Below are 17,139 nucleotides of genomic sequence, written 5' to 3'. Positions count from 1 at the left end.
AAACTATAATAATACTTATAATTAAATAATTAAATAATTTAATTTTGAAAAATGAATTTATAAATATATCTAAATAAATTTAATATATGGTAATAGTATTTTCATATTGATTATTATAATTATAATTATATTAACTTTCTGTCACAATCAATTTAATTGATAATTAATTTTAACTTTTTTTAGTTTAATTATTATTGGATAATGAATGTGTAAAAATAAAACACAAAGTTACCGATAGAGGCCATAATTATTATCATCATGGCGCAGCAACCAAACATTGAATGTCGTATTTTCTCCCACGTGGGAACCTTTGTGCGCATGCGCATGCTGACGTCACAGCTCGACGATGACTTTCCATGGACGTATCTATGTGCAATAGTAGATACGCATAAGGGGCCCTTCCTAATCTACCGTATTTCAATTTTCACTGGGATCTAACGATACCCCATATTTGAGTGAAATATATACGTCACTAAGAATTAGATATGCGCATGCGTGAAAAAATTTCACGTTCTGACATCACCGTTCGTAGTGTGCATTACTCGTATTTACAGATGTGTATTTAGTGTGCAATAAAGTGCATATGCAGTGAAAGAGAGAGAGAAAGAGAAAGAAAGAGAGAGAGATGTGTAGTAGAGTTTTACTAAATTTGTAAATTCTTAATACATTATAATTAATTTATGATGGAAGATATTAGTGATAAGTTTTTTTACGTGTACAGTTCATCTTTAGATACCAAAATCCAAATTAAAATGTAAGTATTTATTCTAAGCAGATTAAATAAAAGATAGAAATATTAGTATCAGCTGGTTATATGAAGTAACTAATAACAACTAGTATTTAACTGTTCGAATAGGAATACATTTAAAATAATGACGTTAATGTTAATAGCATAATCGGATTAAGTTTCTTAATAAAGATGATAGCAATATCTAATATCAAATTGGTATACATTTGACATGTGTTGCTTCTGCAAACATTTAATTCTTACAACGGATTAACAATACATTGATATAGTACTAATATATATTATTCTTTTACAGAGGTACCTTGGAAGGTAAAAGACAACGACCTGAGTATGATAAGTTACTTCTGGATCCGATGTTAAAATATTCCGGTTTATATAGTGCAAGTGGTGGTAAAGGTGATTTATCAGCTTCTTTAGAAGTATGGGCTGGTGGTAGACCATTAGCTTTACCTGTTCACACGGCCTACAAACACTTCACATCACGTTGGAAGTAATAATGAATTTATTGATATTTTCTATTTGTCTAATATATTTCATGTAATAATAAATATTCATTTTGATATTTTACAGCTGGAATCAATGGGTTACTTTACCAATATCATTCTCCGATTTGCCACGTGATGCTCAGCTTTGTATAAGTATATACGATTGTGCTGGACCTGGTAGACAAATACCTGTTGGTGGTACGACCATATCTTTATTTGGAAAACATGGTGTTTTTCGTCAAGGAATACTCGATCTTCGAGTTTGGCCTGGCGTAGAAGCTGATGGAAGTATTTGTACGAGTACTCCTGGAAAATCAAGAGATCATGGAAAAGAACAAATGCAACGTCTTGCTAAACTTGCGAAGAAACATAGGAATGGACAAATGAACAAGATCGATTGGTTGGATAGATTGACGTTTAGAGAGATTGAATTAATAAATGAAAAAGAGAAAAAGGCGTCAGAGTATCTTTACTTAATGATTGAATTTCCAGAAGTCACTATGGATGGTATACCGGTATGAAAATTGTTCATAATTTAATATATATAAACTATTTTATAAATATTACATTTTATTTACCAAATTTTTCCTATCGTTTCAGTATTCTATTGTGTATTATGAAAAAGATGGAGACGAAGTTGTACAACACAGATCACAACCGGATATTGTTACACTTCCAGATTATGAAATATTACAAGTAAGAAAAATTGTATGATTTATAAATGGAGATTAACTTTTCTATCTTAGATGAAACAAAAACAATTTTTGTATCGATTTAAGGCCTTCTTTAGAGTATTACTTTTGTAAAGTCAAAGAATCTAAGGACGTTTTATGTTTCAGAAAAGCGAAAGTTCGCTTTTTCTATTTTACCTGTGCAATTCACAATCAATAGAAACAAAAATTCATGAAATTACTAAAGAGGTAAAAAGAGCTGTCTTGACATGATTCATTTAGATTTTCTTACAAGTTGGCAAATAATAATTACGAAGAAGGCTTATAAGATGCAGTATAAAAAAACTTTTATTAGTCAATGCGTATTGACAATTATCTAATCTGAAGCCATACTTATTAAGAAAGTAAGTAAGATGGTAAAAGGCTGACAAATACAAATATTTTATTCTTTCAAGTAGGAAAACAAAAATTCATTAATTTTTCCCCTTTCTAAAAAACGAACAAAGAAAAAAACAAATTCTATTTGAATTATATATTTCTTTTTATTACTCGAGTCATAGTGGTGAATGTCAGGTAAAATAAAATTACGGGTATTAAATTTTCATTATTGTTCTTGTTATCATCGTGATAATCATTGGCATAGAAAAAATTGTATACTCTATTTTTGAAATATTTAAATATTCAAAAAACAAATTTTGGAATATAAGCAGTGATTATTTATATGCTTGAAATAAATACTTGCTGCTATATTTCCAAAGATTATTATTTCAAATCGTAATATCTTTATTATCAGTATTCTAATAAGGTTTTTTGTTTTATTTTAATTATTTCAGGAAAACCTTGTAGAAGCTAAACATCATAAACTAGCTCGCAGTTTACGTAGTGGTGGTAACACGAGAGAATTAAAACCAACATCTAGCGTACGAGATGCATTAAATACAATATTGGGCTATCCACCGACAACGACGTTAACTACAGAAGAACAGGATCTTATTTGGAAATACAGATTTTATTTGTCAAGTCAAAAGAAAGCATTAACTAAATTTGTGAAATGCGTTAATTGGAAAGTACCTGGAGAGGAACGTCAAGCATTAGAAATGTTAGCTATTTGGGCACCACCAGATCCTGAGGATGCTTTGGAATTACTCGGACCAGCTTTTACACATCCAGCTGTAAGAAGATATGCTATCAAACGTCTAAGTCAAGCTCCTGATGATGATTTAATGTTGTATCTCTTACAACTAGTACAAGCATTGAAATATGAAGATTTTGAAAGTATGAAAATTACTTTTCAAGCCTTCTTACATGATACAGAAAAAGAGAAATTTGAAAGGGATATAAGACCCGGTGATGCAACGTCGACTCCTATGACTGCTGTAAGTTTTGTATTTAAAATGAAAAAAAAAACAAACAAAATAATTATGTATTCTGTCACATTAAATGAATTATTCTTTCTTTTTCTAATATTACATTTGCCTTTATAGTCAATAGAGTCAACAGAATGTCTATCAACGTGTCAAGATACTTTTATGGATTTGGCATCATTTTTGATAACTCGTGCTTGTCAAAATTCTACCCTGGCTAATTATTTTTATTGGTATCTATCAATCGAAGGTGAAGATCAAAATGATCCAGTTATAACAGCCAAACAAGACACTCGTGTAAAAGAAATGTATATCTCAGTAATGGATATGTTTACCACCATGTTAGCACATGGCAATATTATTTGGCAAAAAAGAAAAGATTTTCTTCTAAGACAAAAAATGTTCATCGATCAATTGGTATCTCTTGTAAAAGCTGTAGCAAGAGAGAGTGGCAATCGTAAGAAGAAAGCTGACAGATTACGAACTTTATTAGCTGAACCAGATCCTGCTTATAAAATGCATTTTTCTAATTTCGAGCCAATACCTTTTCCCTTGGATCCTGAAATTTGTATTAAAGGAATTATTCCTGAAAAGTATGCAATTATATATTTTCATATATTCATTTTATATATGAGATAATCAATCTGTTTTATTTTACAGAGCAAGTTTATTTAAATCTGCTCTTATGCCATCTAAACTTACGTTTTTAACAACCGAAAATACGGAATACATTGCCATTTTTAAACACGGTGATGATTTGAGACAAGATCAATTGATTCTACAGACAATAGCCCTTATGGATAAATTATTAAGGAGAGAAAATTTAGACTTAAAATTGACACCATACAGGTGACGAATTATCAGTTATTATCAATTAAAAAATAAACAAGAGAATAATTGTGTTAAATTGTTTTCAGAGTACTTGCTACAAGTACAAGACATGGTTTCTTACAATTTATCGAATCCGTAACTGTAGCTGAAGTTCTCGCAAGCGAGGGTTCAATACTAAGTTTCTTCAGAAAACACCATCCTTCTGATACAGGACCTTACGGTGTTGCACCTGAAGTTATGGATACATATGTTCGAAGTTGTGGTGGGTAAAAAACAATTTCAAGATTTAATTATACAGAATAATGAATTTTGTAAATATTTTTATAATTTTATCAAATTTTAGCTGGTTATTGCATAATTACATACGTATTAGGAGTTGGTGATCGACACTTAGATAATTTACTTTTAACGACGTCAGGTATATTTAATTGTTTTATGCTATATATGTCTGATATTACCTATGGTTATTTTTACTAATTTATTTAATGTATTTTACAGGCAAACTTTTTCATATAGATTTTGGATATATTTTGGGCAGAGATCCTAAACCTTTACCACCACCAATGAAACTTAGTAAGGAAATGGTTGAAGCTATGGGTGGTGTAACATCTGAACACTATCATGAATTTAGAAAGCAATGTTACACAGCATTCCTCCATTTGCGCAGACATGCTAATTTAATATTAAATTTGTTTTCATTAATGGTTGATGCTAGTGTACCAGATATAGCTTTAGAACCGGATAAAGCAGTAAAAAAAGTTCAAGACAAATTACGATTGGATTTGAGTGACGAAGAAGCAGTTCATTATGTTCAAAATCTCTTAGATTTGTCTGTTACAGCAGTAATGGCCGCGTTAGTGGAACAATTACATAAATTTGCTCAATATTGGCGAAAATAAAATGAATGAAAAGATAAAAATCATTTTGAATAAGATTATAAAGACTGTATCCCTTTATAAAAATTTGCAAATATTAATCTGTTGTACATAAATGACCGTATGTCTATAAACAATATAATTTATTGTATTTTGGGATTATTTTAAGTAATAAAGATTTGATAATAATATTGAATTATGTTAATATAATCCTAATTTTAAAACATTTGGCATATAATAGTTTAAACGATACAATAATTTTTACTCAATATTAACAATAAATTGTAATTCAATTCAATTCAATGAAATGAGAGAGGATTGAAAATATTTCTTTTTGTTTTTTATTTTTATTTTTTTTTATTTTTGCGGATAAAATAATTATAATAATAATCATACGTTATAATCTGTTATGTAAATATTTGTATATTTATTTTATCTCTTACTTAGTTACAATTGTGAATGGTGCACACAGTAGAAATAAGAAGATATTATTGTTAGTGTTGAAAATATCAAATTGTTATTAATATACATGAACGCACAATAGTACTATTTTATTCATTATCACTTTATGCCACTTATATTCAATTACTTTTTAGCATATTATTAATACACATATCCCAACATACGATAGAACCAATGAAAGTTCAATTAGAAGATGTTTTTATTATTTTCTTCTTCGCGTGTCTCTCTCTCTCTCATATAATATTTAAATTATACAATGATTCGTAGTATAAACAATTTCTAATTTAAATCATGAATTCATGAAAACGAATAAGAGATGTACTAGGTATAAAAAACAAAACAACAAAAAACACGGCGTTAATAAGAAAACTAACAATTCAGTCCATTTCTTCTTATTCTTTTTTTTTCTTTTTTTGTTGATTACTTTGCCAATATAGGCTTTTAGTTGTGCCTAAAAACAAAACAAAAAATAAAGAAAATACCCCAATAATATATTTGTTGAAAGCTATTTTAATAAGAAAATTTCATTTTTCTCAAATATCAACATAATATGTACACGCGTGACGATGATTAAAAAATGTCACGAGAAATAAAATCATAAATTTATTTTTTGATAACACAAAATTATATATTGAATATAATAATAAATTCTTAGTAGGATAATTTAGCAAAATCTGTCTTGTTTAAGTGAAATCAAATATGTGATATATATATATATATATATATATATATATATATATATATATATATGTTTTTTCTTCTTTTTATATATTTTTTTCTTCTTACAAATAAATGTACCTTTCTACTGTATAATTATTTATTATACAATAGAATCTATACGTATAAATTTTCTATATATCTAGTATACACAAATATATATTTTAAATCTTTTAATTCTTAAATGTCGTTAAAAAATTCCGTTATTTCTTGTTTTTTTTTTTTGTGCACATTCAACTGATTGCGATTAAAAATAATCGAATATATTTAAGATGTGTAAAATTATAAATTTGAATTCGTTTTAAACACGACAGATTTTTTGATTAAACGATTATATTTTCTTTTTTTTTTTTTTTTTTTCTTTGACATTTCATTTTAAACACACACAGATTTACACAGCGGCTGTGATAATTGAAATTATAGGCTTTTTTTTTATTTTATTATTTGTTTTTACTTTTCATGGATATTTATAAGCTATTTTTTTTTTTTTTTTATGAATTAAACATTAAGCTTAACATACACAATCCTTGGTTCGCTCCATTCTTTTTTTTTCTTTTTTTTTTTTTTATATATACTCGTGTGTATATATATGTATATATATATAATATATTTCTTTTTAAACTAAAATCTGCAGTTATGTTTCAACACAAGTTGAAAAATCAATGATTCTATTTATAAAATGTGAAATCTTTTATTATTGATTTAAACATTTCGCGAATTAAAATTAATATAGGTATATTATTATTATTATTATTATTATTATTATTATTATTAATAATATTATTCTAAGTTTATTTTAATGTATCTGCAGACAAGTTTTATTTTAATTGTACAAACGAAGAATTGCCCACCATAAGTTGACATCACAGAGTAGCAGTAAAATCCTACAATTTGCAGATTTATTTCTTCTTCTTTTTTTTTTTTTTATTTTATTTTATTCTTTTCTTTTTTTCTGTTTTTTTTTTTTTTTTTTTTTTTTTTAATTATCCTTTAATAATTTTCAATCACGAAATATAACAATGTAAAAATATTTACTAACTCTTTTCAATAAGATTCGATTATATCTCAGATCATCATGCGAAACTTTTGAATAATATAAAACATCCCATATATATTTTTTGTTTGCGTACTCTAATAAAGTTATACTATGTTTTAATGAATGATCTGTGAATCTTACTACTACTCAACGATATTACATATTATTATGATATTTTTTTTTTTCACATAAATGACTTAACAAGTTACATAATAATATTTAAGGAGAAAATTAAAAGTGGATTAATAAAGTGTCCATTCTATATTATTGAATTAACTCATATATAATTCGAATATCGTACAAACGATTATTTGTTTTTTTTTTCGTTTTTACATCAATTTGTGTGACAAGGTATTATTTTATTACTTATACCATATTTTACTGTAATAAAATTCACATTTTTTTTTTTAATCCTGATCTACAATATTTATGTACCAAATCGAGTGAACGGATTAAAGTATCATCCGTGCTTATTATATATGTGTATGTATATATATTTTTGTTGTTGTATATATACTATATATAAGATATAAGTATAGATATAAATTATTATAAGAAAATTTAGTCTTTTAAATCTAAGCACTTATTTCCTTATTATTCTATGTACATTTAAAAATAGACTCGTGGTTATTAATTCCATAACTATAACTCCAAATAGTCTATTTTAGAAAAAAAGAAACTTTCCATTACAATAATTAAAAAAAATCTGTAACAATGTATTACCTTTCCATAGGCTTAGTTGCTGGTACAGAACTTTCTACGAGGTCATGCCTTTCAATTGGAGAATTGTCCAATGTATAATCAACGGGATATCGTTCAGAATATGTTGGAGTAGCTTCTCCTTGTTGCCTTAATCGTAATTCATCTGTATGTTCTTGATAAAAACTTTGTGAAGCTTCGATATTCTGTGAACTGGATTGTTCAGCTTTTTCTAAATCATCTGTTGAATAATAACTTTGACTTGCTTCACTTTCTGGTCTGTGACCATAATAACCAGAAGAAACATTTCTACTGGAATAACTTGGTGTTGCTTCCTGTGGTGTAAAGTAACTTTGACTTGCTACTTGTGAATTACCTTCGTAATAACTAGGAGTTACCTCCTCTTGTGGATCTTCTTCCAATCTGGAGTTTCCATCTTGATCAACAGATTCATAATAGCTAGCTGTTACTTCTTGATGATGTGTATAATAGCTGGATGGTTCGTTTCTATGATCTGTACTTTCGGTAACAAAATTTTGTGAGGATGTTTCTTCTAGGCCAGGCATCGATACTGGAACCTCGTAAGAAGTTGATACATTTTGTTCTACTATAACTTGATCCTCATAACTGGATGAGGGTACAGAATCAATATGAGTGGAAGTTATATCTGGATTTAGATTATATGAAGATGTTGGTATTTCAGGTACTCCATTGTCATGGATACTCGTATGTTCTGCTCTAACTGATGTATCTGGTATCGTACTGGATGAAGCTATGTTCAATTCCTCGCAAGGTGGGATCTCATATGATGATGTACTTATTGCACTTTCTTGATCCTGATCTCTTTCTTGATTTTCTGGAGTTTCTGGAACATAAGATGAACTGGCTGTTTCATCTTCATTTAAGCCAGAGTTATTTGTAGAAACCGATGATGTGCCAATACCATCATTCCCAATATCATTTGATTGGGATGGTATGTTTCCTTCTTGGCTAATTTCAGCATCTGTTTCTAAATTATCTTGTATATTTTCTACCTTGCCAACCTCATAACTTTGGGTCGGAAAACTTTGATCATCGATTGGTTCGTTTGTAACGATTCTTCCGTCGTGGCTTTGCATCAATTCATTGAAAGATTGCGTGGGTGCGTTTACGTTCACCTCGGTAGATGTCTCGTAAGACTGAGAAGCTTCATTTTGCTTTAAATGTTCGAACGATTGAGTCGGTGGTTCTCCAGCAATTGTTTCTTCATCTGTCTCCATCGGTTCATATGTTACAGACTGTGATGGTTCACCAGCATTTTCAAGTTTAGAAACTGATTGACTTGGTAAATCTGCTGGATCATTCGTCATCGATATATCAAATTGTTCAAAAGATTGTGAAGGCGTTTCTTGATTGCTTTCTATTTTTTCTATTTTCATTTTTTCAAAATGTAGCTGAATATTTCTTTGAACTTGATTACCATCTGTTTCATCTTGCGACGATGGTTCATCTGCTTGACAATCTTCCAATGGTTTTACCGTGGAGTCATATATTTCTGAGTCAACAGGTTCCTCTGTTTTGTTATCTTCTGCATTAGTATTATTTAATGATTGTGCTGAGGACATACCTTGCAATACTTCCTGTATTGTTTCCGTTGAATTTGTCGTAGTAGTTTGTTCTACGAGCGTTGGGGAAGCAACTTTAACATTAGAATCTTCCTTGTAAGAAAATTGATTAAATTTATCCTCAGTACTCGGTTCTTGAGAAGAGGAAGTTTCCATATCACCTGAATCTGTAACTTCAAATGCCATATGTTCTACAGATTGTACTTTAACATTAGATTGTGATTGTATTAAAGAATTGTTGTCTAAAATAGGCATACTACTGGTCATGGAATTTACAGCTTGATCAACTAATTGCATATTTAGTATATTTTCGTTACTAGGTATTTTTTCTTCTGTAGTAGCTGCTATGTCACATGTTACATCTTTTTTAATATTTTGTTGCAAAAGTAATTCTTGCGATGAAACAGGAATTTCTGGAGTTGGATAAATTTCTTCCAAAGGCATCGTTGTATCCTCTGATTTTTTCAAAACGCAAGTTTCACTTGTCGAAGTAGATGAGTTTTGAGAAGGTATAGGAACTTCTTGGGAAATCACATTTATTTCTGGTGTAACTGTAACATCTGACATTTGTACATTTACTGGAGATGTGATGGAAGCTTTAGAAACTAACATTTCAGATACTGGTACATCGGCAAAATTGTGTTGTGTAACAATTGCAGTTTGAACGGATGTTGAAAATTGAGTATTATCTGAATATGTGTCATCTATTATAGGCATTGATGGAGTTGTTTGAACTGGTGTAGTTTCTAATACAATATTGCATGGTAATGAAACTGAATAAGAAACATTAGTACGACTTGCAGTCTCTTGGGTTGTAACAGTTATGTTTTCATCTAAATTAGGTATTACTAAATATTGTGTGCTAGTGGGAATGTCTGTTCTTGGTATTTCAGTTGAAGCTGACGTATCCATGATTTCTCCAATATCTGGCATCGAATTACCAGGAATTTGAATTTGTGTTTCTCCTGTAGATATATATGAAATATTAGGATTTGTAATGGTGATTGGCAATTCTAAAGAAGATGGTATCGTTGAAACTACTGAACTAGTAGATTCTGATTGAATTGGAAGATTGCTTGGAACTTCAAGCGGTGTCATAATCGGTTGATTCAAAGTCAAGGATGTTTCTAATACAGATGGAGAAGATATTGGCTCTGTTGGTGGTATAATAGTTGATTGTAGAATTGTTTGATTAATTAAACTAGTCTGAGTTAATCCAGTGGTCATTACGCTTCCTGCTGGATTTTCAGGTAGATTAATTTCTTGTTGAAAATCTGTGTTAGCTAAAGCTGCTGCCAAAATATCTTGATTTGATGTTTGAATAATTTCTGATGTAGGGAAACTTTCTGTCATTATTGTTTGGGTTGTTTCATTAGTATTAGTTGATACATTTGGAAGTACTCCATTGTCAAATTGAAGAACAATATTATCTAATGTTCCAGCCTCACCTAAAGAACTAGGATCTATATATAAAGTTCTTGTTCCATCTGGATTTTGAGTTGTTCCCTCAAGAGACATTAATGTATTATTATCTAATGGATGTATTTGACCTTGTTCATCTATAGTTACCAGAACATATGTTTGAGTACCGTCACTACTTTCGGTTGGTAAAGCCATGATCTGTGGCTGAGTAGTCACCTTTGGTTCTTCTATCTTTTCCATTTCTGTACTTTTTTCTGTATGAATTTTCTCTACTTTTAATTGTTCCTTTGGTACATTGTCAATCATTGTATTATCCAATTTCAATTTTTTCTCTGGCTCAATAGCTTCTAAAGCTGGTAGAGATGATAATGATCCAGTCAAATTAGTGTTTACAGTTGTACCAGTCACCGAATTTATTGCAATATTTAATAAATTCTTCTGAGAAGGTTTATTTGATGTTTGACTCTTGGTGACACCCTTAGAAGTAGTCATTGTATTTGTACTTGTATATTTATGTTGAGTTATTGTCTTAGAAATATTAGGTAATGTAGTGTGAGTACTTAAAACGTTTTGTTTCGATTGAATATTTTGCCCAGTGTTTGTTTCTTGCACTTTTTGAACAAGAATTTTTTGTTGATTTCTAGATTGACGGCTTCGAGGTATAATAACTTTTTGAACGCTTGAAGAAGATGCAGATTTTCCTTTCTGTTGAACTTGTGACATAACCGTTTGTTGTGTATTACCTTGACTCGAAAGATTCTGCATAGAAGTAGCACTCTGTTGAAGAGCAGCTATTTGTTTATTCATTTTTTTACTCTGCGAAGCAGATTTGGAACTTGATCCAGTACTTTGGTATACCATAGTACTACTTGATGATTTTGATGATGAACTTCTACTTTGTGACGAAGGAGTCATCTGAACTTTTGGACTTTTTTGTGCAGTAGACGACAATTGTATTTTTTGTTGCACCGATTGATATTGCACTTTGCTGCTTTTCGATGGACTCTTAGCCACTATTGCTTTAACCTGTTGTCCTGTAACTGGAGTAAGAACTGTACCTTTAGATGTAACAATATTTGCTCCAAGAATAGGTTTTCCTCCAATGGCTTGAGATATTGGTGTCAAAATAGCTTTTGTTCCACCTATATTTTGAGAAGATAATATAGTAGCACCTTTTGTAACTAATGCTTTAGAATTAATAATTCTATTTCCTAAAGCAGAAGCACTTATGGGAGTATATATTCCACCTTTTGTTAAAATACCTTGCGACAAGGTCCCTAATAATGCAGTTTTTGTCAGAGTTGCCGACAAAGGTGTCAATACTCCTTTGGAAGTAATAATACTTGGTGTATTTATAATTTTTGGACCAAGTTTAGACGTTGTTGGTGAATTATTGTCTCCCTTCGGAGCAATAATAGTCTTTGAACTAACAATATTTTGTGGACTGATTGGACACAAAAGTTGTCCTTTGTTTGTCACCATTCTTTTACCACTTAAAGTTTTTGATATATTTAATGGTATCATCTTTGTTTGACCAGATTGTGCTGATGTAAATATAACAACTTTCCCACCTTGTACTACACCTTGGGAATTTCCTGTACCTTTTCCAGTAGATACAGCAATTTTTTGTTGCGTTCCAGATTTTCCCTGTACGCTATAACGTAACTGTTGACCTCCGGATGCATGTACTACTACGTATTTCCCAGGTGTTGCTTTTTGTGCCACAACAGGTGACGTTTTTCCAGCTGGTGTGTTTTGAAATTTCAATCCTTTTACACCTCCTGTTAGAGGTGGTACAATTGTTCTTATATTCGTAATTATAGGTTTTGTTCTGTATTTATTTTTCAAAATTGCTGGTGTACCACTTTTCTTTTTTGTAGGAGATCCTTCAGAAGTACTCTCGCTTACAGATTTAATTTGCATTTGGTTAGGTGTTACAACCTGAGTGGTAGGAGTAAGAGCTAACGTATGTGATACTGAACTAGATGCTGGTATAATTGATGATATTACAACAGGCATTTGTTCTATGCATTCTGGCGTTAATACATCTTCGCTTAAAACGAATGGCATTGAATTAATATCCAAATCCATATCAGCCAAACTTTGCGAACTTTGTTGTATGAATTTTGCACTACCTGATGAAGTTGCTGTTTGTACATTTCCTTTTTCAATAACTGCACTTTCATTTTCTTCCGCTTTTAATACCTGAAGTTTTTGCGTCAACGAAAGATTTGGAGAATTTACCTTTAATCCAGTTTTCATTTTACTGTTAGAAGGTAATGATTCGATTTTCATTATTTTTGTTTTAGGACTTCCCTTAGGACTTTTTCCATCCATATCCAATTTATGTTTTATTCCTTTTTGAGGTAATTTATCTAATAGTTTAGATTTTAAAATTTGCATTGGCTCTGTCAATGTTACATTTTCAATGATCCTTGGCATTTCACGCTTTTTTACTGGTATACCAACTTCGGAAGTCGGTGAAGGAGTAGGAACTTCTACTTTTAGTGGTTCCTCAACCTTTGGAAAGTCTACGTTTGTAGATTTTGTAGTATCTTCTATTATTTGTGGTTGAGTTTGTGTTATCAGATTGAAATCACGGGATGAAGATGGAGTTTGACTAGTATTATGCAAAACGGGTTCATTGGCTTTTGCATCAGTTTCAATATTCTCTTGTACTACTACTTCAACTCCATGAAACCCACTCATAATAGAAATATCAGAAAGATTATCTTGACTTTGTATACCAGAGACATTTTCTGACATATTTTTGTTTTCTTCTACATTTCCAACTTTGACTTCTTGTTGTATACCAAATATTACTGTATTTATATTATTGATTTCTTCGCTGTTTAGTTTGACTGTTGACTTCTTGCCCTTTTTTCCTTTGCTAGTAATTAATTCATTATCTTCTGAAGCAGCTTTTTTCTTGTCTATCTGTAATGTCTTTAAAAAAGCTTCTTGAAATGTATTTACCGGTTTCTCTTCCAAAAACGTATCTTTTTCTTTTTTCGATTTTACACCTGTTGTTTCTAATATTGCTTTTCCCTTATACCTAGTTGGTATTGATTTTTGCAATGTTTGTGGATCACTTATTGTGGTCTTTTCGATATCCTTTGACATTGACTCCGTACTTTCCATACAAACATCTTCCCCTTCTTTTTCCGGAGCAGCCTTTTTCGTTTCTAATTTCTCATCAGTTTTTGGAATATTTTCTGAAACAACCGTATCAGTTTGTTGCACATTTTTATCTTCTGTAATTGAAATTTCCATACTTTCTTTCATTTCAACCTCGACATTTACATCAGTCGAAGTTTTACTTTCTGTCTTTTCAATATTTTCCAATGAAACTTCAATAGTTTTAGTTTCTAAGTCAGTTGTCTTCAAATTTGTTTTATTCTCTTCAGTATCAATAAGTTTATTTTCTTCTTCTTGAGATTCAGTTTCTTGATTTGTGGTTGTGCTTTCAGAAGGAATATCAAGTTGAGATAACTCAAATTTTTTTATTTGAGATTTTTTTGGTGGTAACATATCGATAGCAGTTTTTGAAACATCTGACGATTGTTTTTGTGTATCGGAATTATTAGATGTTTCATCAGGTTTATCTACTTTCAAAACATCTTCATCTTCATTTTTTAATAATTCCTTAACATCACAGGTTTTTTCTAATACAAGATCTGTTTCCTTTTCCTGATTTATAACTTGTAATAATTCAGTTTCTTCTTTTAGTGGTTCAACTGTAACATCTTTGGGTGGTAATGTTATACTCTCTGACAAAAGAGTAGTCATATCTGATTTCTCCACGTTAATTTCCATATTTGTACATTCAAGTGACGGTTTCTGAGAAGAACTGCTAGTTATTTCATCATCCAAAGCTTTCTTTTCAACCTCCGAAGATATTTGTGATTCACTTGTGATCTCATTTCGATCAGGAGAATCATGCTTTGGACTAATGTTAGTTGTTTTATTAGAATTATCTTCTGAAATTTCCATCATTTCTTCAGATAGTTCCAATTCTCCCATTTGTTTTATTGCATTAGTATCCTTTTTTAATTGTCCCGACAATTTTCTTCCCTTTCTAGGTTTGACTTTTATTTTTTCATGAAATCTTTCATCTCCCTCTGATTGACTATCATCAGTTTTGAAAATACTCTTCTCATCTTGCGTAGATTCATCCGAATCTAAATATTTTTTACTCGGTCTTCTCTTTCTACCAATATACGAACGATCAGTATCAGATTCTGACGTTCTACTTCTATTATCTTTAGATGTTTTTTCACTGCCATCAACAGAAGTATCTAAAGATTCCAAACTTTTTCGAGGCCTCCCTCTTCTTCTTTTAATCTTGGAAGTTAATTTTCCTTTTGGATTGTGTAATAAAATATTATCCTTCTCAGATTTAGGCACTTCGATCATGTCAACGTCAGAGCTTTCGCTTTGTTCAGGTAAAGTCTCTGCTGATTCAGATACAGTTTCATCTTCTGTCTCTGTCGTAAATGGATCTGACAATGTGTCATCTGTTTGTTTTGTAACAGTATTATCATGACTTATTCCAACTTTTTCTACAACGTTATTCGTAACAGGTGGTGTCTTGCTAATCTCAGACTTCTCTTCCACGCATGTTTCTTTATCCGTTGAAGGTTTGTCAGAATCATTTTTATCTGTTACAGTTTTAGACTCTGATTCCTTATCAATTTTAATATTTGTAGATTGAGTGTTTTCAGTTTCTTCCTTCTCAACTTCAAGAATTTCAACTATTTCTAATTTAGTTTCGCTATTATTACTAGACATTCGTTTCTCATTATCTTCCAAAATTAATTCGGTTTTTCTTTCACTCTTATCTTCACTTTCGGTCAACTTATTGGTAGTTTCATCGTTTGTATCTAAACTTTTATTACTGTCATCGACTTTATCGATATCTTCCACTTCTAAATTACTTTTTGATGTGATTTCTTCCGTTTTGTTTATCTTTTTAGATACTTCCTGTTCCGTTGTAACTAAATTTTTATCATTTTCCACTTCTTTCTCAGTTTTCAATGCTTGACTCATTTCAAATTCTTTAATCATTTCTTTCTTCAATGATAAATTCTTTTCTCCAAAAACTCTGGGGATTTTTCTTACAGGTGGTATAGACGGCTCGGGCACGTCATCTTCGTCAAAATCAAAACAAGATAATCGAGATTTCTTGTCATCTTTATCGGATTTTGAATGTTTATTATCCACCTCTGACTTTGATACTTCTTTTTCTTTATCGAACTTATTTGTTGAATCATTTTTACCAAGGTTTGGAGATAATGGTTCTTTTTCTTCTACATTTGATTCAACTTTATGCACAATGCTGGCCAATGTGTCTGAATCTATTTGAATAGATGCAAATTTTTCTGTTTCCCGAAGTAATTTTTCAGTTTCTTCTAAAATTTCATGAGGATTTGATACCTCAGAAGCTGATACATCTTTATTATGTTCTTCGGTAACATCCATGAACGATTGATCTCTCGTAGGTGATGGTCTGCTTGTACCAGTATTAAATGATTTAGTTTGATCAAAACTCGTTTCTTCGTCAGATTCATCGTCCCAATCTGCCAATAATTTTTCCCGAAGTTCTGGATCAGTTTTCTTCTTTTTCGGAGATTTTTCACTCTGTTTACTAATCGATTTTCTTTTTCCAAAATCTATTGGACTTTCGGCTTTATTACTTTTATGTTGATTCTTTTCTTTCTTAACATATTTTCTTTTAGGCGTTTCAGAAATATCTTTACTTTTCGATTGAGAATAAGTTTTAACTCTTGATTTTGATGCTGACGAATTACCAGATCTGTGACTTTTGATGTGACAAATGATAACGTTTACCCGAGTAGAAATAAAATTGCACAAATGACAAGGATATTGTGGAGAAGATAAAATATTTGGTGTACTCGGTAGACTACTTGGTTGCTGTCGAATACGAACTTCGTGATCGCTTTCCTTTAAAAATCGGGGATGTGTAATTTTTCGTAAACTTTCACCAGCATCACTTCTTCTATGCATATCATCTCGATCTTTCCTCTTCTTCGGTACTTTTTTATCTCCAAATAACGCAGATATATCTGGCTTTTCTTCTGGACTAAATTTATTGCTACTCAATATATCCGGATCACCACCGGTTAATTTCTCTGCCATTTCAACATCTCCAGGAAATTTGGACATGTAACTAGAACCATCTTTGATCTTACTTCTATATTTATC

General features: G+C 30.6%; 2 protein-coding genes across 3 annotated transcripts in view; one reads left to right on the top strand and one right to left on the bottom strand.

Annotated features, from left to right (window-relative positions):
• Positions 1-519: 519 nt before the first annotated feature.
• On the top strand, positions 520-5,165 carry Pi3K59F (phosphatidylinositol 3-kinase 59F). Its single transcript, XM_015327512.2, has 10 exons — positions 520-754; positions 1,044-1,238; positions 1,319-1,748; positions 1,834-1,929; positions 2,738-3,280; positions 3,389-3,861; positions 3,929-4,117; positions 4,186-4,361; positions 4,443-4,517; positions 4,598-5,165. The coding sequence occupies exons 1-10, from the start codon at positions 681-683 to the stop codon at positions 4,996-4,998; spliced, it is 2,652 nt and encodes an 883-aa protein (XP_015182998.2). The 5' UTR covers positions 520-680; the 3' UTR covers positions 4,999-5,165.
• Positions 5,166-5,379: 214 nt separating this feature from the next.
• Positions 5,380-17,139, bottom strand: part of LOC107069825 (uncharacterized) — a 32,338-nt gene continuing 20,578 nt past the window's right edge. For both annotated transcript variants that reach the window (XM_089173308.1, XM_089173307.1), the window contains one exon: positions 5,380-17,138. In XM_089173308.1, coding sequence (XP_089029434.1) covers positions 7,909-17,138 — 9,230 coding nt within the window. In that variant the 3' untranslated portion in view covers positions 5,380-7,908. The remainder of the gene's footprint in view (position 17,139) is intronic.

The sequence above is a fragment of the Polistes dominula genome, unplaced genomic scaffold (genome assembly GCF_049000335.1).
Source record: "Polistes dominula isolate Pdom_NZ unplaced genomic scaffold, Pdom_raw_medaka scaffold_35, whole genome shotgun sequence".
NCBI lineage: Eukaryota > Metazoa > Arthropoda > Insecta > Hymenoptera > Vespidae > Polistes > Polistes dominula.
This window is presented reverse-complemented; position numbering and strand designations above follow the sequence as displayed.

What these genes read in the sequence shown, in the direction of transcription:
- Pi3K59F (XM_015327512.2), top strand. Translation starts at nt 681, where the DNA reads ATGATGGAAGATATTAGTGATAAGTTTTTTTACGTGTACAGTTCATCT. An exon ending in AAAGGAATTATTCCTGAAAA is followed by an intron (nt 3,862 to 3,928) that starts GTATGCAATTAT and finishes TTTATTTTACAG; the next exon opens with AGCAAGTTTATTTAAATCTG. An exon ending in TTTACTTTTAACGACGTCAG is followed by an intron (nt 4,518 to 4,597) that starts GTATATTTAATT and finishes TGTATTTTACAG; the next exon opens with GCAAACTTTTTCATATAGAT.